Source organism: Molossus molossus, unplaced genomic scaffold (assembly GCF_014108415.1).
Source record: "Molossus molossus isolate mMolMol1 unplaced genomic scaffold, mMolMol1.p scaffold_m16_p_12, whole genome shotgun sequence".
Classification (NCBI taxonomy): domain Eukaryota; kingdom Metazoa; phylum Chordata; class Mammalia; order Chiroptera; family Molossidae; genus Molossus; species Molossus molossus.
In genome coordinates, this window is record NW_023425347.1 from 25,405,890 (window position 1) to 25,429,867 (window position 23,978).

A 23,978-nucleotide genomic window follows, 5' to 3' on the forward strand; every position below is an offset into this window, starting at 1 on the left:
CCAATTTGTTGGCATATGATTATCTATAGTGCTTTTTTAAAAAAGTTTTTCACATAATTTTATTATATCCTTTAAAGATAGCACTAAGTATTAATTAAATGGTTTCATAGGTAAAATGTATTTTCTGGGAGTATTTTTGACATCTTTGTTTATTAAACTTGGCAGATACTAAGTTAGTCTTTTCATTTGAACCCCTTTAGTATGTACCACAACTTAAAATATAACCTAAAGATAAAGAACTTTGGTACTCCATGCCATCCTTGTAACTTAACACCATATCAAATGCTCTAGCATTTCATAAACTTGTTTCTTAAATATAAGTATGACTCTTGACCTTGATCATGGTTTCCATATTCACTTTTAGCTACTACATCCAGGATTTCAATGACTCATCATTTCTCTCCACCAGTCTCTCCTGGAAGTAACACTTGGTGTTCAGATAGCACTATTCTTATCCTTTTTATTTCTGTAAAATTGATAATATCTCCCTTTTTTTCCTAATTTTGTTTGAGTCTTCTCTTTTTTTAGTCTATCTAAAGGTTTAATTTTGTTAATCTTGGAGAATCAAATTTTGGTTTCATTGACTTTCTCTATTTTAATTAGTTATTTATTTAAATTACTATGAACTCATTGTTGTTGTTTTTTCATTCTTTGAGTTATAACCCATTACTATCATTATTTATTGTTTTGCTCAAATTCTCCCAGAATTGGCCATTGGAAGCTCCTTCAGGTTGACTTCTGTGTCCTTATAACATATCCCCATTATCTTTTTTCTTTTGAGCTTTTGTTTTTAGACACCATAGGATGTTCCAAATTCATGTTTGTTTGTTTTTAATCCTCACCTGAGGATATTTTTCTATTTATCTTCAGATAGAGTGGGAAGGAGAGAAAGGTAGAGAGAAAAACATTGACGTGAGAGGGACATATTGACTGGTTGCCTCCCGCATGATCCCAATCAGGGCTGGGGATGAACCACAACCAAGGTACGTGCTCTTGACTGGAATCAAACCCTCGGCACATTGGCCCACGGGCCGATGCTCTACCACTGAGCCAAACTGGCCAGGGCCCAAGCGCATCTTTTAATAGTATTTTTAAATGTCTCAAAACATTAACATTTTGAATTATTTTTTGCATTTTGAACCATTGTTTGCTTTTCTTAGGTATGAAGATACGTGGGCTGCACTTCACAGAAGAGCCAAGGAATGTGCAAGTGCTGGAGAGGTAGATTATTGGCTACTCTTACACTTGTGAGATATGCTGATTTTTAAGAATTTTAATTTGTATTTGTATTAAAATGTTTTGCAGGATATATGAAATTGAATTTAGCAGTTGATTATGAAACTCCCTAAAAAGGCACTTTTTCATAATATCTCAGTCAGCTAGTTTAGTTAGGCTTAGGGAGTTTGACTTTTATTCTCAAGTCACAAATATAAGTATTTAGTTCATCTAGGTATAATGCTGTAAATTTTGAGTCTGATGCTTTTGCATATGTATATGTAAATTATAAGGTATAATTTCTTTTTACCCACCATTTAAGAATTTCTTATTTTGGACAAAAGCTTAACTTCGCTCAGTCTACCTAAAATCACTAATCTGTTTAACAAATATGTGTACAAATTTCTGGAGGGATCAGCCTTAATTCACTTAGAATATCAGACTATCCTCTAGCACTATGTATAGATTATATAATAAAGATAAATGACTTGTAATTAAAATTATTTGGTACATGTACTTAAAGCTTTATGAGTCAAGATCAAATACTCTGTACTATTAATGTCAATCAAACTTTTTTTCCTAAAAACACTTTTGTGATTCTGATGTTACCATTTACCTAAATTACTGAAGCTGTAATATTTATGTAGAACAGAGTAATGCATATTAAATGTAGTCATTGGTGTTTGTCTGAGAAATTATTGAAAAGGGGGGAATGTAGGTTTTTGGCCCTAAGGTAGACCAGGTACTTTGAAAAGTCCAATAGATATAAAACACTTAAATCCTAGATAGTTTAAAAAAATGTTTTTTAATGCATGAAGCTCACAAAAATTGAGGGAGATTCTATCATGCCAAAAAAGTGAAAAGGGAACTAAAATCATAGTGGCAGAAAAAAACAGCCACAACCTGGAAGTTGGGGTCAAATGCTAAAACGAAAGCTTTAGAGATTTATGGGGATAGGAGACTTTGTCTGTGGGGAACTGAAATGACTCCTGCATAAAGCTCTTGGATTTTTGAAGTGGCTGCATCCCTCAGTGAAAGGTTATGCTGGGATATAAGAAAAGCTTCCTGTTGGCAGAAGGAGGCAACAAGAAAACCTGTCTGTGTTTATGACAACTTGGAATAAATGTAGTCTCCTTTTTGAGTTTGTTACCATGGTCTTGGCCTCACATGAGTGTGGGGCTCTAATTTATTACACTTCCTGCGTGGTCATGGAACCATTACATTAATAAATGAAAGGGCCAGAGGTGACTGTGTTTCTCGATACCCATCAGATACAAACAAATTCTAGATGGATGAAACTTTGAAAACCAAGCTCTCTCAAGATTCCTACAGGTTAATTTCTCACCACCACCTCCACAAAAAAAATGAGCAGACACATTACCAAAAGTTTGAGAGAGTCACTAGAACCAGAGTAAGATTTAGATCTACAAAGGACTTTAGATATTGCACTGTTGGATATAGACTATTAAATAGGTATATACAAAGCTTTTTTTTTTTTTATTGATTAATTTTTGTTACAAATGATTCTCCTTTTTTCCCCTACTGATTCCCCCCTCCCCCTTCCCTCCCTGCCCCTTCCCGAGATTGTTGTCCATGTCCATTGTTCATGCATACATGCATATAAGTTCTGTGGTTCATCCCTCTCTCACCTCCCCACTCCTTAGGGGATTGTCCTCAAACTGTTATGTTCATTATATTCCACAAATCAGTGAGATCATATGAAATTTGTCTTTCTCTGTTTGGCTTGTTTCACTTAGGATGATACTTTCCAGGTCCCTCCATGTAGTCTCAAAGGATAAGAGATCTTTCTTTCTTACCGCTGCGTAGTACTCCATTGTGTATATGTACCACAGCTTTTTAATCCATTCGTCTACTGATGGGCACTTGGGCTGTTTCCAGATCTTAGCGATTGTAAATAGTGCTGCTACAAAGATGGGGGTACATATATTCTTTCTGATTGGTGTTTCAGGCTTCTTAGGGTATATTCCTAGAAGTGGGATCACTGGGTCAAATGGAAGTTCAATTTTTAGTTTTTTGAGGTAACACCATCTTGTTTTCCATAGTGGCTGCACCAGTCTGCATTCCCACCAGCAGTGTACTAGAGTCCCCTTTTCTCCACACCCTCGCCAACACTTGTTTGATGATTTGTTGATGGCGGCCATTCTGGCAGGTGTGAGGTGATACCTCATTGTTGTTTTAATTTGCATCTCACTGATGGTTAGTGATGTTGAGCATTCTTCATATGTCTCTTGGCCATTTGTGGGCAAGAGCCTTTCTGAGGTGGAAGCAGTCGTAAGAGCTAAAGCTGGAAAGGAAGTTTAGTATCTGATAATAGAGGATCTTTAATGCTTTGCTGCACCAGTCTGCATTCCCACCAGCAGTGTACTAGAGTCCCCTTTTCTCCACATCCTTACCAGCACTTGTTGTTTGTTGATTTGTTGATGGCGGCCATTCTGACAGGTGTGAGGTGATACCTCATAGTCATTTTAATTTACATCTCTCTGATGATTAGTGACGTTGAGCATTTTTTCATGTCTCTTGGCCATTTATTTGTATGTCCTATTTGGAGAGGTGTCTATTTAGGTCCTCTACCCATTTTTTAATTGGGTTCTTTGTGTTCCTTTTGTTGAGTTGTATGAGTACTCTATATATTTTGGATATTAACCCCTTATCTGATGTATTGTTGGCAGTTATGCTCTTCCATATTGCGGGATCCCTTTCTATTTTGATGCTTGTTTCTTTTGCTGTGCTTTTTAGTTTGACATAGTCCCATGTGTATTAATTTTTTTCCTTTGTTTCTCTTGCCTTAAGCATTATATCAGTGAAAATTCTGATGTGTGTGATGTCTGAAATTTTGTTTCCTACATTTTTGTCTAGGATTTTATGGATTCATGAGTCACATTTAAGTCTTTTATCCATTTTGAGTTTATTTCTTTGTACAGTGTAAGTTGGTGGTCTAGCTTCATTTTTTGCATGTAGCTGTCCAATTTTCCAACACCATTTATTAAAGAGTCTGTCTTTACTTCATTGTATGCTCTTGCCACCTTTTTCAAATATTAATTGAGCATAATGTCTTGGGTCAATTTCCTGGTTTCTCTTCTCTTCCATTGATCTATATGCTTGTTCTTGTGCCAGTACCAGGCTGTTTTGATTTCAGTGGCTTAGTAGTATAACTTGATCTTGTACCTTGATCCCTCCTTCTTTGTTGTTTCGTTTTCAAGGCTGCTGTAGCTATTTGGGTTTTTTTTTTTTTTTTTTTTTCCATATAAACTTTTGGAGCATTTGTTCTAGTTCTGTGAAATATGTCATTGGTTTTTATGAATATTGCATTGAATCTATAGATTGCTTTCGGTAATATGGACATTTTACCGATGAATTACATGATGGTAATTCTTCCAATCCATGAACAAGGTATGTGCTTCCACTTTTTTATATCTTCCTTTATTTTATTTTTTTCAATGTCCTGTAGTTTTCTGCAAATAGGTCCTTTACTTCTTTGGTTAAGTTTATTTCTAGGTATCTTAATTTTTTTGCCGTGATGGTAAGTGGGATTGTTTTTTTAATTTCTCTTTGTTAGTTAATTATCGGTGTATAAGAATGCTTTGATTTCTTGATGTTAATTTTGTATCCTCCTACTGTGCTAAATTCATTTATTAAATCTAGTAGATTTTTGATGGAGTCTTGAGTGTTTTCTATGTGCAATATCTTATCATCTGCAAATAATGACAGTTTCACTTTCTCTTTTCCAATTTGGATCCCTTTTATTTTTTCTTCATGTCTAATTGCTGTTGCTGACTTCCAGTATCATGTTAAATAAGAGTGGCAAAAGTGGGCATCTCTGTCTTGCTCCTCTTCTTAAGGGAAATGCTTTAATTTTTGCCCATTGAGTATGATGTTGGCTGTAGGTTTTTTAATATATGGCCTCTATTATGTTGAGATATGGTCCCTCTGTTCCCGCATTGCTGAACATTTTTATCAGAAATGTGTGCTGAATTTTGTCAAATGTTTTTTCAGCATATATTGCTATTTTCATGTGTTTTTTTTTTAAATCCTCACCCGAGGACATTTTTCCATTTTTTGTTCAGACAGAGTGGGAGAGAGAGAGAGGAAGAGAGAGAGAGAGAAAAACATTGATGTGAAAGGGACACATCGAGTGGCTGCCATCCACACAGCCAACCAGGGCCGGGAACAAACTGCAACCCAGGTACGCACCCTTTGCGGGAACTGAACCAGGGACTCTCTGGACTGCCGGCCGATGCTGTAAACACTGAGCCAAACAGGGCATCATATGATTTTTATATTTCATTTTGTTTGTGGTGTACCACATTTATTGATTCACAAAATTGTACCATCCTTGCTTCCCTGGGGTGAATCCCACTTGGTCATGGTGAATAATTTTTTTAATATATTGCTGGATCCTATTTGCTAATATTGTTTTAAGGATTTTGGCGTCTATGTTCATCAGGAATATTGGCCTGTAGTTCCTTCTTTGTAGTGTCTTTATCTGGTTTTGGAATTAGAATTGTGCTGGCTTCATAAAAGTCTTCTTTCTTCTTGAATTTTTTAGAATAATTTGAGTAGAATGGGTGTTAGTTTTTGAATGTTCAGTAAAATTCCCCCGTGAAGCCATCCATGCCTGGGCTTTTGTTTGCTGGGAGTTTCATGATGACATCTTCAATTTTCTTAGTTGTTATTGGTCTGTTCCAGTTTTCTATCTCTTTCTGGTTCAGTTTTGGGAGACTGTATGATTCTAGAGATTTGTTCATTTCACCTACATGGTCCAATTTGTTGGCATTTCATTGTTCTTAGTAGGGCAATGGTTTAACCAAATGAACTACCCACCCAGGGTCTGTTGACTAGTTTAAATAAATTTTATGAACATAGACCATTGTTTCTAGCTTTAGTTTTCTGATGATTACATCACAGGTCATCTATGAAGACTGCTCAGCATTTTTAAATTTACTCTAAGGGATTATTTTATAACTGGTAGGCAATAGGCATTTTTAAGTATTTAAAATTTATGAAAATGCCACTTGAATAAAGCTTGGTGTCACTTTCCAGCCCAGTGAGGTTTGTATGTGAGAGATGATGTGGCTATTCCTGCAGTGTGGACTGAAAAACAATGGGGAGCTTGCTGGGTACAGGGTGAAGAAACTTTTTCTTGTAGCTTATTTCTTGAATTTCAATGTTGTGATTTTCCCAGAATACTATAGTGTAGAAACAAATAGTCTAGCACTATATGCAAATAATTTTACATCTTATTTTAATATTCCAATTCCTCTGAAGTTCTTTCTTTACTGAGATTCAGTAACAGTCAGTTGCGTTCATGTTTCAACTTGTGAAGATTCTGAATTTTGCCATCTTTATATTTATTGTACTATTGTGTAGGTATCTTTTACAATTCTTTTATATTACTGGCGATGTTTTCAAGAGATGACCTCTCCTTGCTCCTTCTAAATCTTATTCTAGGCTTTTTCCCCTCCCACCATGTTAAGACCAAAACAAAACTGGTAGAAACTGATGTCTGATGTCTGTCATTTTCTTTGCAGTCTTCAGGAAAAGAAGTAGAATTATTTTAGATTAGTCTAGTGTTACACCACCCTGCTGTTAGGAGTCTTTTACATCTGAATTACTTCTTTGTTAACATAAATCTTTTTTTTTTTCTGGAATTGATTAGTTGCCTCAATAATTTCTTCATATATAGGCACCATTTACCTTATGCATTGTGTTCCTATTAAATTTAAATTGAACCTTAATATATTCTAATTGCCTTAGGAAACTTTTCTGTTAGAAGAATTCTTTTTGTGAAGCAAATAATTACCTACTAATTATGTTTTGGTTGTTTTTGTTTGTTTTCTTTACAGTTGTTAATGGTAGTTTTTTGTTTTAATGTTCTAGATTTTGATTTTCAAATACAGGGTTTACTTAAAAATAGGTTATGCTTAAAAGCAATTTCTAAGGTCATTTTTGAACTTTCTCTTCTCTGAGTTAAAATGCACTGAGACAAGCAGTAATTTGAGGTTTTCTGTACTGAATATTAAGTTCTAAGAAAGTAAACAACTTCAGTCTTCTTTTGAGTGTCCTGTCACTTATAGTAACTAGAGGATTTTTACAGGTAACATCGACCAATTCTCATTATGCTGACTACAATTTCTTTGTGCTTAAAATCTGGTTTTACTTTACCTTCCCTCTTCTTTGTTGCAGCTGGTGGGTAGCGAGGTGGTTATGCTTTCAGCACACGGGGACAAAAGGAAGACGAGCCTGATAGAGCTACAGGAGCAGCTTCAACAGCTTCCAGGTCTGATAGCAGATTTAGAATCCACGACAGCAAATTTGAGTAAGTTTTATGTTCATATCTATATTTACATTTAGGAATGAAAATAATTAGGGCCGGACTTGGTATAATTTCAAAGCTTTCTAAGAATACATTAATTTTTTGGTTGACAGGTTTTTCGGAAAGTGGTTAAGTTCTAGTTAATTTCATAATCTGAGTGAGGATTAGACAGAAAAGGATTTAAATTGTAGAAATGGTTTCTAAAATATACCGGTAACTGTTTCTGGCTCAGTTCATCTCAGGAAATAGAGTTACAATTTTTTTTATTCTCAAGTGACTTAGGGTTGTCTTTGTGACATTAAGATCTCTGTTTAAAAGTATAAATATAGAAAATTAAAAGGGATTAGGGTGATTTTGTCCTGACTATAGTATATACTGTGGGAGTTGTTGCTTTTAAAATTAGGTCTGCTTAGCCCTGGCTGGCGTGGCTCAGCAGTTAGAACATTGGCCTGCACACTGAAGGGTCTCGGGTTCAATTCCTAGTCAAGGGCATGTACCTGGGTTGCAGGTGTGATACCTGGTCCTGGTCTGGGCGTGTGTGGGAGGCAACCAATTAATGTGTGTCTCTCACATCAGTGTTTCTTTCTCTTTCCCCTACCCACCCTTCGCATTCCACTCTCTCTCTAAAAATCAATGGAAAAATGTCCTTGGATGAGGATTGGCCACAGCAGAGAAGTTAGGTCTGCTTAGAAGGTCATGTCCTGCAGTGCTCTTTTTCCTCTTCAAACTGAAAACAGTTCAAACAAATCCAGTTAAATGAGCATACATGTTTGTCTAAATTTGTAGCTTGTGGACATTTATATTTCTTTATTGTGATGAATTATGCTGATAGTCTTAATTTCTAGAATTTGTATTTAGAAAATTAACTTTTATGTTTGACAGTGCCACATCTTAGGATAATATTGTGGCTTACTATTTTCTAACCAAGTTTGAGTTCTTAGTAAAGTAAATGTTAGGTGCTGTCAAAAAGATAAACTTTTTGAGCTAATAACCTGATCCAGTCTTATGGAGAAGAAGGTAAGAATACCCTTATCATATCTTCCTGTTATTCAGTATCACCTTTTTAAAATTATTTTTTAATCCTCACCTGAGCATATTTTTTTATTTATCTTCACATAGAGTGGGAGGGGGAGAGAGGGTAAGAAGGGGAGAGAGAGGAACATTGACATGAGAGGAACACATCAACTGGTTGCCTCCTGTATAACCCCAACCAGGGCTGGGGACGAACCACAACTGAGGTACGTGCCCTTGACCAGAATTGAACTCATGACTCATTCATCTGTGGGCCAATGTTCTACCACTGAGCCAAACAGGCCAGGGCCTTTTTTTTAATTAATTAATTAATTAATTAATTTATTTATTTATTTTATTTAAGCAAAACAAAAATGATTAACAAAATAAAGCAGCTTTTTCTGTGTAAATAAAGTTACCTGAATGATATTTGGAATGCTCTTGCTAATAACAGTACCTAATATAACCTACTATAACAAAACATCATCTTTAATCCTCCTATGAACCCTACAAAAGTAGTTTTATTGTCCCACTTTACAGATAAGAAAAATAAGGCTTGAAGAGGTTGTGAATTGCTTTTGGGTCACATAAAATGTGGCTCCAGGATCCCAGCCACAGTGATGATTCCCTCTGGGGGATGAGGCCTTTGGATGAGAGCTGTCAGTAGGCCTCAGGAACTGTGTTCATAGAGCCCTGGCTGTTACAGTTCTTTCTGATATCAGTGATTTGTTATTTCTGAAGGCAGGGCATGAAAAAGATGTCCTGGGTCTTAGGAGAAATGTGAAATAGCTGTGATTGCCCTCTGTATTTCTTCCTCTTGTGGGGGAAAAATAGCTTTCAAGATACTTTGCATTGTCTTCTTAGCCACTTTCTTTTTGCTTATGTTCTTGCATCTCTTGGAGTTGCTTGATTTTCATTGGTCGTATATTTCTTTGCAGAGACATTTTTCTATGATAACCCCCCCTCTTTTTTTTTCCAGCTTAAATTCTGTTTAGAAATGTTGTTTGAAACTACTCTGCTGATTAAATGCATTTGCCACAGTTCTAAATGTGACTTTTAGATAAGCCACATACACTTATTGGAATTAATGCTGATATTTTTTACAAGAGGAAAATATTTCAAAGCCAAACTTGGTGGGGTAGGTTGTATAAACATACCCATATCAATATAGTTTATAAATTTATTTCAAATGTTTGTTGAAATACTGAGTTACATAATTTTTGGGGGGTAGCCTTAAGATATCTCTTATCACCTGAATACCTTGAAATATTAACAAGGTTTAAATAGTCAAGCGATAATAAAACATTAAAATAACTTAGAAGAAAATAGTAAATCACCTATGTTTAGTTACAGGATTCTCTTAACTTCTTTGAACTTTTTACCTTTCCACTGTTGTATTTAATACCATATTCAGCCATTCCTTCCATTTGACAGGCTACTTAACTGTTTTAGTTTGGCTTTGTTCTCTTTAGAGTCTGCTCTTATCAAAGAGTAAAGGCTTTATATGATGTGATCAATTTGGACCTTGGATGATGCTTTAGCTGTGTTATCCTATGGCTTAAATATAACGCCTGCTTACTTAATTTCTTAGTAATTGTTGAAAATGGATAATCCATTCATGTTTTTTGTTTTTAGTTTTTTTTAAATGGGGTGTGATCCATCCAGTTTACAAAAGCTTGTGTAATAATTACTTGTAAAGCTTGTCATTAAAAAAAAAAGATAAAGGTATGGTTGGAACTGGAAAATAAAGGCTATGAAATAACTCACTGATCTAGGTTTGGATCCCAATCCCACAGCTTTATTTATTTAATTATTTAGTTAATCATTGATATGCAAGAATGCATTGATTGAATGTCTTCTGCACATGTCTTGACTGGGCTGGGGATTGAACCCACAACCCAGGTACTTGCCCATGGCCAGGAATCAAATCTGCTACCCTCCGGTGTTTGGGCTGACACTCTAACTGCAGAGCATACTGACCAGGCCCAACCCCACAACTTCTTTCTGTGAAATGCCAAGCAGGTTTCTTAACTGCTCCAAGCTTTAGTTTCTTCATATGCAGAATGAGGATGAGAGAACCTGCCTTATAGGGTATTTGTAGGGTAGAATGACAGATCTAAAGCACTCAGCACAGTGCTCAGTTCGTGTTACGTGTATGCTGGGTACCATGAGCTGTTTGTAGGCTCTGAGGATACAGCAGTGACTAAGACTGGGCACCTGCCAACATTCTAGTGGGAGTTTCTCAAGCCTTTACAGATTTACAAATTCATTGTTTGTTGACAGAGGGCTTGGATGGATGTTATGCAATTTAGCTTGTCTTGCAAAATAGTTTAGAATGCAAAACCATGGCATGAAATGTGATGAGATGAACAGTGTAGTCCTTTTTGCATTGAAAGGATAAATGGAAAATTGTCCAGATTCTAGACACTTTCTCATTCTCTGTAATTACCATAGTGTGTGTTTTTATCATAAAACTACTGAAATTTTTGAAAAGTATTTATTGAATTTTCTTAAACTTCCACTAGAGGGTAGTCAAATCCTATTTCTTTATGGAGATTTAAAGTATCTAGGGCTTGTCTGGATTTTCTCTATTGCTTAGTTTATTTTTTATGACCTACTTTAAAAAGACTGTTACCTTCATCTAGACAGAATATACTTATAGTTCTTTAAATAACACAATGTTGTAAGAAAATGAATTTGTAGCTTTTATTTTATTATTTGACCTAACGTGATATATTACTGTTTTGCTTTCTTCTATACCGAGTTTGAGAGAGCATCTAGCAGGGAGACTGTCACAGCTCTCACTGTTTCATGAACTAGATTATCTTATTGTCCCAGTTACTTTCTGAGATTAGACCCTCCAAGAAACACATTAACTCTCTTTAGATATTTCATAGTATGCTAAATGATCTAATTTGTTTTGTAATGGCTTTTCAAGGTAATTCACTTATTACCTTACTATCTTTACTGGATTACCTTATTAGATAAAAGGAGACCATAAGCATTTGAAAAATCTCGTGGTCTTTTAGTACCTGGCCTCTGTGACCTGTGGCTTTGTAGTCAAAGAAGATTTCTTTGTACCTTGAGGCTAATTATTTTTGTTAGGAAAGTACTCATTAAGTGTAAAATTACTAGTTTTAGCTGCTGCTTTATTTTTCATGTATCAGTGGTTACACTACATATAATAATATTGGAAACAAATGGCACAAAGAAAACTTCCAAACAGAATCTCTTTTCCTCTGGGACAGCCTTCTCACAAAGATTTGTGACGCTCTTTCCTGCACAGCTGTCATGCATTCCCAAATGGTTTTTCATAATAAATTCCACCAATCTTTTTCACTGATCACTAAATGAGACATATGCTGTTGTGACAGTGAGCAAAACAGTGAGATCTGAACTTCTTCCAAAGGTGTGTTAACATCCATGGAGGCCTGCTAGTGTTTTATGTACATGCATTTTAAGTTTGGTTACCAAATTTACTCATATGTGCAACTCATTTTGTAATACGACATGAGCAGGTTGTGACAGGGAAATAAAATTTATGAGCATTACAATTCAGTATAAAATATTTAGAATGTACATCATATATAGGCTTGTAATTATTATTTAAATAGATTTTTGAAGTTTTTAATGTATACAGGGAAGAAAGTTCATTTTTTGTCAATATAGTTCTTCTATATTTTATTGCTGATTTCAGCCTGTTATGAGTTAAAATGGAAAATTCCCATTGCTTCTATTGCTTATAACTCAGTGATAATGGGGGCTGGTTTGATACACTAATAACAAAATGCCATCATGTTGTTAGATGTTTTCTTTTTTAGTTTTTTTTTTTTAATTGATTATTAAGAGAGAGAGAAAGAGAGGAAGGGAGAGGGAGAGAGAGAGAGAGAAAGATCAATGAGAGAGAACATTGATTGGCCACCTTCTGCATGCCCCTCACTGGGGATCATGCCCATAACCTGGGCATGTGGCCTGACTGGGAATTGAACTGGCAACTTCTTGGTGCATGGGTCGACGCTCAACCACTGAGCCATAGCAGCTGGGCAGTTTGATGTTTTATACGTTCTCTGTTCATGCTCAGTTTGTTTATTTGCAAAATTGAGCATAACCTCCTAATATTTAAGTTAGATCAACATGAATCATAGATTTGCTTTCTCGGTTATTATTTTACATTTTAGAGTGATAGACTCATTTTGTCACAAGAAATCATTCCTAATTGAATTCAACAGACTAAGTATTATGGGATACAAAGATGGAAAAATACGGTTGTTACTCTTAAGACCCCTGCTGATTCCTGAGAGGTTGTAGTACACAAATAGGTGTGTAATGTCAGAATGTAAGCCTATGTAGTTTCAAAGATATGTGGCAGCACAGAAGAGGAAGAGAGCTCTGAGGGCCAGCACTGACCTGAGCCCGAGAAGGGAGCTCAGGGCTGAGCAGTGGAAGCCAGCAGGGACATCTCAGGGACAGGCAGGGCTCTCTCTGGATTAATGAATCCTGAAGCAAAGTAGAAGTGAGATTGGAAAAGTAGGTTGTGACCAGGGGCTGATAGGTCCCTGAATTCTAAGCATTGTTTTGTAATCCTCACCTGAGGATATGTGGCTTTTTTCTTTCTTTCTTTCATTTATTCTAGAGAGAAAGGATGGGAGAAGAAGAGGGAGGGAGAAAGGGAGGAAAGGAGAGAGGAAGGGATGGGGTTAGAGACAGAGAGAGAAACATCAATTGGTTGCTTCCCGTAAGTGCCTAGACCGGGGATCAAACCCAAAACCTGAGTATATGCCCTTACTGGGAATTGAACCCATGACCCTTCTGTGCACAGGACTGTACTCTAACCATTGTACCACACTGGCTAGGGCTGACTGTCACAAGCATTTTAAATCTAAATTTGCTGTTAAACACAAGAACATGATGCTGTTGGCCTATTCAGAAGGACATATACTTTGTTTCTTTCTTATTAGTAGTTGGTACTAAACTATTCATGTTTTCACCTGGTCCCCATTTTATGAACCAAAGTGGAGTAGGCCGGCAATTTCAGTTTGTACCTAGAACATGAAAAATTAATTAGCCTGCCAAGGGATCAACTTATTAGAGTTCCTGGTCTCCTTAGATCTGTAGTCAACCAACAGAGCTAGACTCTAAATGGAATTTGCTATCTGTCCAAATTTAAAAAAAAAAAAGATTAAAAAGAATATATGCATTTTCAAATGTAATTGACTCCATTAAATATTTTCTTTTTAGGAAAGTCATTTGAAATATAATCTCCCTCACTTACAAGAATAAGGGATCTTAAGTCTCAAAACAACCTTGAGTATTATTTACAAGTATATATGTTTGCCAGAAAAAAAATGAAAAGTTAATTGATATTTTGGTGTATTAGATGCATAGGTGTTACTTACAACATGATCATTACTGTTCTCAAAATTACTATTATTATTATTTTGTTATCCTCATTCGAGGACATTTTTACATTTTTTGTTCAGATAGAGTGGGAGGGAGAGAGAGGAAGAGAGAGAGAGAGAAACATTGACATGAAAGGGACACATTGAGTGGTTGCCACCACACAACCAACGAGGGCTGGGGACAAACTGCAACCAATGTATGCGCCCTTATCAGGAATTAAACCTGGGTCTCTCTAGATTGCAGGCAAATGCTCTAACCACTGAGCCGTCCTGGCCAGGGCTCAAAATTATTATTTAAATGACTTTTCCAAATGTAACTAAGCCCTGGCCAGTTTGGCTCCGCAGTAGAGTTTTGGCCCGCCGACCAATAAGTCTTGGGTTCAATTCTGATCAAAGGCACATACCTCAGTTGTGGTTCATCTCCAGCCCTGGTTGGGGTCATGAGGGAGGCAACCAGTTGATGTGTCCCTCTCATGTTTATATTTCTCTCTCTCTCCCTTTTATTCTCCCTCCCACTCTATCTGAAGATAAATAGAAAAATATCCTCAGGTGAGGATTAAAATAAAACCCAAAACTTAACTAATCTTTATAAAAATGTTTTTTACTTTTTTTCATAGTTTGACCATTAATTATTTATTTACTGCCAAGTGCTAAGTGAGCTACTTTACATACTTTGCCTCATTAAACCTTTTTGACAGCTTCCCAAGATGTGTATTTTTAGCCTTCTGTACACTGAGGAAGTATCTCATCTCATCTCATCTCATCTCATCTCATCTCATCTCATCTCATCTCATTTCATCTCATCTCATCTCTAGGGGGCAGAGCTGGGTTTCCAAGCTTGTGCTTTAAAGTCTACTCTTACCCAGTCCCCTTTATGCTGAGGATAAGTGCATGGTACTAAGGATAACATGAATACACCACGTAGCTTAGAGTTAAATGGATTCTATATTAAATTTAATTATTCTAGTTCTTGGCACTAATCAAAGTGCAATAGCCTTTTAAATAACCTATTAGCTAGGATCTTTTAAGACCCTGTCAAACTAGTTTTAACAGAATGAGCTGAATATTACTTCCTCAGGGCCAGTAGTACTACCTTCCAGGCTAAATCTCCCAGTTGTTTGTAACATTAAATGTAAAAACAAAAAATCTAAATAGCAACTAGTATAATCACATCATTTTTCTTGTTCCCCGCACATAAACTTGTAATATACTATTTATGACATTATTAAAAATTTTGGTACATTTTTAATAGTTTAAAATTTAGATTTTGCAAATTGTTTCAGGGTAGGCTTGCTATAATCAAATATATTAGCTGTTTTGTGTGGCCACTGAGGATAGATCCAAAACTATTATGAACTGCATTGTTATCAGCCGTTTCTAGACTCACCAGTGATACAGCAGTATGATCAAGGTCAGTACCTAATGACTTTGAGCAGGAGCGCTAAACTTGTCACCACGGTTGCTTTTCAAGGAAACTTTATTGCCCCCCCCCCCCATGTCTTGAAGCCCTAGACACTACCTAATAGGAGAGGGAGTTTTATAAGCCTACATACTTAGTAGAATTAAAATTAAGAATATTAGAAAATGTGAATGTTTCTGGATTTAATAAATCTTAGGATCAAACAAAGATTAATTGAAAACAGGCCAGAATTTGCATCTTAAGAAACCTAAAATTGCAAGTTAAAATTTGAGGAGATGCTACAAAAGCTAGTTTAGAAAGTCCTGTGAGCCCTGGCTGGGGTGGCTCAGGTGGTTGGATTGTTGTCCCATACACCAAAAAGTTGTGGGTTCAATTCACAATTAGGGCACATACAGCTTGTGGGTTTGATCCCCAGTCGGAGCACATACAGGAGGCAGCCAGTTGATTTTCTCTTTCACAGCTATGTTTCTCTCTCTAAAATCAATAAAAACACATCCTCAGGTGAGGATTAAAAAAAAGTCATGAAAATCCAGCAGATAAATGGAGGAATCTGACACACTGTAGTTGTATTACAGCTGCTAAGTGGAACTGAGGCTGGAAGGCTGCACAGCCAGCTTCCTCGCTGCTTCCCTGGCCTACAGGGTGGCTGTGACCTCCAGACCTGGGAGTCAGATCTCAAGTTGCACCTTCTCTTTCATCCATGTTAGATGCAGCTCCTCGAATCCTCACAGCACCTCGTGCCTAGGTCTTTCCAACTGTGTTGTCATTGAAATATGCTTCCCCTCTACTTTTTTAAAATCCTCACCCAAGGACATTTTTCCATTTTTGTTCAGGTAGAGTGAGAGGGAGAGAGAGGAAGAGAGAGAGAGAAACATCTATGTGAAAGGGACACATTGAGTGGCTGCCTCCCACACAACCCCAACCAGGGCTAGGGACTAATCCCAACTGAGGTACATGCCCTCGACTGGAATTGAACCCACAACTCATTGGTCTGTGGACTGATGCTCTAACCACCGGCCAGGGCACTTCCCCTCTACTTGAAACTCTTTGAGCACAAGGACTGGCTTTTTCATCTTTGTGTCGCAGAGTCCTCACATATGGTGAGTGTCAGGCCATGGTTCTGTTTTGAGTTCTAAAATCTTTGTCCCCTAAAACCTTTCTGTTGTCTAAGAAAGCCAGTCCTCACGCCTACAACTGTGAAGTCTGGTTTAATTAGCACCCTGTCAATTGGAACTTTTTGTCGTGTACTGTAGGAGGGACTCAGTTTTGACTCCTGACTGCCCTTCACTAGCTAGATGACTTTGGCAAAGCACTGAATTAATTTCTTAGGCTTTGGTCTTGAATCTTTTAAGTAAAGGATTTGACTAGATGATCTTCATGTTTCAGTAAAGCTGCAGAGCTCTGTGACCTAAAGGCAGAGTAGAGTAGTCAACGACTATTTGACTGGTAGACAGAGCTGAGTATCTTCCCACCGACCACTGACTGTGGTTACTGAGTATTTGTATATCTCTACAGTTCCCTGAAGATTAAGGTATACAATACGCTGTGGCAAAACAAATATTAAAGTGACTTTCAATCTTAAATATTAAATTATGTCCAGGCCCTGGCCCATGTGATTCAGTGATTAGAGCATCAGCCCGCACATTGAAGGGTCTCAGGTTCAATTCCCAGTCAAGCGCATTTACATGGGTTGCAGGTTTGCTCCTCAGCCCTGGTTGGGGTATGTGTGGGACATAACAAATCAATGTCTCTCTCTCTCTCAAATCAATGTTTTTCTCCCCCACCACACCTTCCACACTTTCTTGAAAAATCTATGGAAAAAATATCCTCAGGTGAGAATTAACAATAACAGAAAATGTTCAGTATAATTTTGTTAATTATATTTTGCTTTGTTCTCATTATTGGAAATTGATTATTCATGTGTGGTAAATGGGGTCATTGTGATATTATGTTAGACTAATCAAGATACCGTTTCCTCATCATCCTGGTTAATGTTATGGAAAGCTTCATCTTGAAAATATTTTAAATATAAAAATATACTCAACAAAGGTAATTTGAAGTATGTCTAATGTTGTTCAGTGTATTCTATTTTACTTCAAGAAAGTTTAATAAGCAGTATTAAATAAATGCAACAGTTTCCATTTTTAACTTTTGGATACTTTTTTTTCCCCATGATCAAGGATTCTAATTTTTGATGTTTGTTCTTTTGACGTTATATACTTTCAGCACATTTAGAAACTAGTTTTGAGGAAGTAGAAAACCACCTGCTGAATCTGGAGGATTTATGTGCACAGTGTGAATTAGAAAGATATAAACACACGCAGTCCCAACAATTGGAAAATTACAAGGAAAATAAAAGGTGAGTTTGAAAAATTGGTCACAATATTAATTTTCAATCTCAAAGTTTTTCACAGTACATTGCATGCTATTCTTTATATGTTTGTACAGATAAACGACAATTTTTTCAAACATAAAGCTTATTAATAAACTTTCCAAAACAAGGTGTATTTTTTTTTGGTACCATTCATTATCTGTCATTTTATGAAAATGAGTTCTGAAAACTAAGGACAGAGTCAAAGTGGAGGGGAGCAGAGATGTGGGCAAAGCTTTCCAAGAAATGAGTTGCCTTGACTTTGTTTTCTCCAAGTGGCAAATGTCTGAGCTGCTTTCCCCCTTTTACTTTTTCCTCCTTGCTACCAGAGCAGGTGGAAAAGGAACCTTGAGTTCAGGCTGTGGAAATCGGCTGGCTCTGTTGAGTTTCAATCTTGTCATATACTGGCTGTGAGACTTTAGGCAATTATTTAATCCACTTAGCTTCAATATCTCTAGCTTTTGGTGGTGAGGGCAGTACTGTACCCACCTCACAGAGTAATTAGAGGGATTAAATGAGATAATCATTATCAAATGCAATTAGTGCTCTGGTAGTATAAGTCATCATAGGGATTGTTATCGTGAGGCTGACCTGAACAGGAAAGGGAGGAGAGGTCTAAGGGTAACAGCCTACTGAACTATAACTGTGGCATGCCAACTTGTGCATTGACATTGTGGACAGGGTTGGAAGGTGCAGGGTGAGTCCTCTGAAGTCCATGGGAAGGTCCACAGTAGCTGGTGAGGGTGCCTGAGACTGTCCTGTGGGCAGAGCAGGAAGTAGAGGAGGGTTGATAGATGAAAGAAAATAGAACTCGTGAGATTGAAGTCCCGCTGAGACTGAAGAGCAGATTTAGTTGGAGAGGAAGAGGATAGGTTTGGCAGAGTGTACTTTTCATTTTAAGATGATTGATAAATTGAGTAGTTCTGGGTCTAGAGTGGAATAGGAGGAGTGGAATGCTGACATGAAGTGCTGGTCACTGGCTTATAGGAGGTTAAAAAAAAAAAAGTGAAACTAAGTCCTCACCAGGTGGCTCTGTTGAAACATCCACCATACACCAAAAGGTTCCCTGTCAGGATACGTACCTAGGTTGCTGGTTCAGTCCCAAATTCAGACAGGTACAAGACGCAACCAGTCGATGTTTCTTATCTCTTCTTTTCTCTCCCTTTCTTTCTTTTTCTTGCTCTCCACCTCTCCCTGCTTCTCCCTTCATTCCTCCCTCTCTCTGTAAAATCAATAAACGTATCCTTGAGTGACTGTTAAAGGAATACGTGAAGCTAAAATGTAGGTGCTGTGGATTATCACAACAATAAAGTATCCAGACTAATGCCAAGGGGTAGAGATGAAAACGAGCATTCAGAAATTCTCTGTCAGGTCCATGTGTCCTGCGGGATGGGTCTTAAATGTTAATGAGTCATAGAATCCCCTAGGAAGAATGTTTAAAATGTAGTAAATGTCAAAGTATTTTGCATTCAATTCTCTACTAAGATATTAGATGTGTGATTTAAATTGAAGTCATATTTTTATCTTGAAATGATTACTACTGATTTAATTAAAAATTATGAACAGAAATACAATTTGTTTTGGTTATTGTGAAAAGTCCTTGCTGATCTAAGCTTGAATTTCTTCTCTGCCACTTGCAACCTGTACGACCTTTCGCAAATGACCTATCTTTGGCTTTTCTATCTGTAAAATAGAGATAATGATACTTTCTTGCAGGGTTATGGAAGATTAGAGATAGATTTTTTTTTTTTAAGGGCCATATAAAAGCAGGCCCATTTAGCTCACAGAAATAAGAGGGGAAGAGAGAGAGAGAAGCATCAACTGGCTGCCTCCTGCATGCCTCACACTGGGGATCTAGCCTGAAACCTGGGCATGTGCACTGGACCAGGAATTGAACTGCCAACCTCTTGGTGCATGGGATGACGCTCAACCAACTGAGCCACCCAGACCAGGGCTAAAGTATCTTAGTCAAAGTACCTTTTGAAAACTATTTAGTCAAGCTACACACACATATGAATACATATATATGGCTGATTAATAATTGGTTAGAATAAAAAAATAATTTGAGTTGACAACACTGAGAAAGTAGAGCAGTTTTATTCAGTTAAATATAGATTAATCAAAAAGTATATTGTATTATTTTTACTATTTTCTTAAACTTATCTTTATTGTTGAATGTATAAAGATGTCCCTCCTTTTTCCCCTATTGACCCCTCCTCCCTGCTCCCACCCCTCTCCTGCCTTCCCCACACTATTGTCAGTGTCTATTGGTTATGCATTTACTTTGTGTATATAAGTTCTTTGGTTTATCTCTTTCTGCTTCCCTCCCTCCTCTCTTTGTGTTTTCTCAGTCTAACAACCAATTTGTACCACTTAATTCCTTCACCTTTTTTACCCATTCCCTCAACCCCCCTCCCATCTGGCAACCAACAAAAAGTTCTCTGTATCTATGAGTCTTCTGTTCTGGCTGTTTGTTTTGTTTGTAGATTCAACTGTTGATAGATATATGTTTACTGCCATTTTATTGTTCATATGTTTTATCTTTTTCTTCAGGAAGACCCTTCAACATTTTATATAACATTTGGTGGTGATGAACTCCTTTAGCTTTTTTTTTTGTCTGGGGAACTCTTTATATGGCTATTGATTCTAAATGATAACTTTGCAGGATAGAGTAATCTTGATTGTAGGTCCTTGTTTTTCATCACTTTCAATATTTCTTGCCTTGTTCTTCTGGCCTGCAAATTTTTTTGTTGTGAAATCAGCTGACAGTCTTATGGGAACACCCTTGTAAGTAACTAACTGCTTCTCTCTTGTTGCTTCTAAGATTCTCTCTTTGTCTTGAACCTTTTGCATTTTGATGATATTGTGTGTTGGTGTGGGCCTCTTGGGGTTCATCTTGTTTGGGGCTCTCTGTGCTTCCTGGACTTGTATGTCTGTTTCCTTCACCAAGTTAGGGAAGTTTTCTGTCATTATTTTTTTAAATAGGTCTTTGATTTCTTGCTCTGTTTTCCTTCTGGCACCCCTATGATGCAAATGTTGGCACGCCTAAAGTTGTCCCAGGGGCTCCTTACACTATCCTCATTTTTTTTTTTTTTGGTGTTCTGATTGGGGTTTTTTTTGCTTCCTTATATTCCAAACTGATGGTTTGCTTCTTGGCTTCTCCTACTCTACTACTGATTTTCTGTAAATTATTTTTTGTTTCAGTTAGTGCCTTCTTTATTTCTGACTGGTCCTTTTTTATGCATTTGAGGTCCTCACTAAGTTCATTAAGCATACTTACAATCAGTGTTTTGAACTCTGCATGTGTTAGATTGCTTATCTTCATTTCATGTAGTTCTTTTCCTAGAGTTTTGTTCTGTTCTTTCGTTTGGGACGTATACCTTTGTCTCCTCATTGTGGCTGCCTCCCTGTGTTTGTTTCTATGTACTAGGTAAAGTTGCTATGTCTTCTAGGTCTTGTATGATCTCCTTTTATAGTAGGTGTCCTGTGGCACAGCCTCGCTGATTACCCAGCTGTGCCCTCGAGGTGCACCCCTTATGTGGACTTTATACCCTTCTTTTGTAATTGAGTTTTGATTTGCTGTTGATACATTAATGGGAGGGATTTACTCAGACTGGTCAACTGCAAGGACTGGCTATGCCCACTGACCTCTGACTGCCTTAAGGATCAATCAGCTGTGCAGGGGCCCAGCACAAAGAGCAAGATTTACTTCATCAAGTCTCTGGTACACACTGAGTCCACACTTTGTGTGTGTCACTTGTGGAGGTGGTTGGGTGGTGGTGCTTCAACATGTTCTGAGGCTGTCCATTGAGTGTGCTGGCTCTGGGACCAGGTCAGCCACTGCCTGTGTTCTACCTGGTTGCCACCAGGCATAAGCTATAAAGTGATCTGTAGATATCTGCTTCTGGGCTTGGAGGTTCCCAGACAAAGCCAAATTGTGAACCAAGGCAGGTTGCTCCTAGTGCCAGGCCTGAGAGGTATGGGGACTTGCTGAGACCAAATGCTGCTTATTTGAGAGAATTTAGAAAAATCTGAAACAGGAGCCAAAACAAGCCAATCCTACAGTAAAGCCACCAGAAACAGCTTGGGTGGGCAGGAAAGTGGGTTGGGCAGGGCTTCAGGGAATCACCAGGGTAAACAGTATGAACCAGGTTGATGGAGTCCCAGATATAGTGCCCATCTGCTGGGCCCATGGGGGAAGGGCTCACCAAAGGAACAGTGGTCTCTGCTAGCATGTCTGTCTGGGCAAAAGCTGCCCTACAGTTCTCGCCTTGATGCCAAACAACTCAGTTGTTCCCATATGTCTTGGGTGCCTTTCAAGCTGCCTCCCCTATGCTAGAGCCTGGAGGTTGTGTGTCCCATTAAGTCTCTGCCATGGGCTCTTTAAGAGGAACTGCCTGGGACTCCAGAAGCCTCAGCCTCCCTCAGCCTCAGTTTCTGCTGGTTTTTAGAGCCAGAAGTTATGGGGACTTCTCTTCTTGGCACTGGAACCCTGAGCTGGGGAGGCCTGGTGTAGGACAGGGACCTCTCATTTCTCAGAGAGGACTTTCATAGCCAATTTGTACCCACCCTCCTGATTTGTATCTACCACACGTGGGTGTGAGACCAGCCCGTCTGCACCTCTGCCCCTCCTACCAGTCTCGGTGTGGCTTCTTTAATTTTATAGTTGTAGGACTTTGATTCAGCTTGATTTCAAGTGGTTTTGAATGATGGTTGTTCTGTATTTTATTTGTAATTTTGATGTGGCTGTGGGAGGAGGCGAGTACTGTGTTTACCTAGGCTGCCATCTTGACTGGAAATCTCAAAAAGGATCTTTTAAAGAATAAATCACATAGAACATTTACTATTCAAAGATGTCTTATTTACATTTTAAGCTCTTTCTTAGTTACTTCTACTCAATCTTTAGGTATCAAAACTGGGAATATGGGTAAGGTTAGTGCAGTGACACCAAATTAGTTTTGATTAATACAGAGCTTCATTTAACACAATGGGTTGAGCACAGCCACTGTCTTCACTGAAACTCTACTAAAATTATAATTAAGACCTTTCTAAAAGTTATAATTCATAGGAACAGAAAGATCAGAAGAGGGACTGCCACCCACATTTAGAATAAAGAAGGTGGATGACAAGTGATAGTGACTTAGCAGAGCAGAGGAGGCTGAGCCTGAGTTGAGACTCAGGTGCCTGCACAGGGCATGGAGCATGCTGACATATCCCCAGAACTCAGAAAGGCTCAGGATTTGAAGGCACCATGAACCTGAAATGGTAAAATGTTAGAAGTACATATATAGAGAAGTAGGCCACCTGGTTCTCTGTTCAGCCCCATGATTACCCCAACGCTAGGTCATTAAGTGACATTAGGTTGCACCCAAGAGGCTCCAGACTTGAAGAATCTGGACACTTTCGAGGGAAGGTAGAACCACTACTATCCTGAAAACATAGCAATTAAGTGAAAGTCTACATATTAAACAGTGAGGCTAAAAAACCTTCTTCTTCACTGGCTCCCAAACTCTGGCCTCCAAACTTACATCTCCTCTGCAGAATATTGGAGGACTCATCTGAGAAACTAATAAGCCGAAGGAAAAGACTTGCAGGTAAGGAATTTTGGGAGTTCACTGATGAAACAGCTGGGTCTTCATCTGAAGATGAGCCCCACACCTCTGCACATGACTTCTAATCAACTTTCTGGTGCCTTACTCTTAAATATGAATGGGCAGCTAAAGAGGAATATCCAATTGAGGAAATCTTTCAACATGAAATGGACCAAAATAAATAAAAAATAAACCAACAATATATACTTTTCAAACCCACAGAAAATTGAAAGACTGAGGAGAGCAAAAGAAAACTTAAAAGTTTTAGGTAATAGCCTCAGATATATGAGGCTATCTTGTAAAAGACCATTTTGCATTTATGAGACATGAACAGGATTCTATAGAAAAGGAATAATTAGAGAGTAAGAAAGCTCTCTTAGAAAGAAAATATAGCAGAAGTATAGAAAAACTGAACTGAAGCATTGCAAGATAATGTTAAGTGTTTATATAAGAGAACAAAAAGACTGAGAAAAGCTAAGAATGTTAAGAAAATTGGAGCATTAATTCTTTAGTTCCGTATCTATTAGGAGTTCAGAAAGAAAGGAGAGAAAAAGAGATACATTTATTAAATAATACAAGAAAATTGTTCAGAACAGAAGGATATGAAAGAGTTTGAAGGAGCCTACTAAGTACTTGG

The 23,978-nt window shown here is 37.6% G+C and overlaps 1 protein-coding gene across 1 annotated transcript in view; it reads left to right on the plus strand.

Moving 5' to 3' along the window:
• DTNBP1 (dystrobrevin binding protein 1) overlaps nt 1-23,978 on the plus strand; it is a 149,689-nt gene that overhangs the window by 20,610 nt on the left and 105,101 nt on the right. Inside the window, exons 4-6 of the mRNA XM_036257250.1 lie at nt 1,161-1,221; nt 7,420-7,552; nt 17,606-17,738. Of these exons, the coding sequence (XP_036113143.1) occupies nt 1,161-1,221; nt 7,420-7,552; nt 17,606-17,738 (327 nt within the window). The remainder of the gene's footprint in view (nt 1-1,160; nt 1,222-7,419; nt 7,553-17,605; nt 17,739-23,978) is intronic.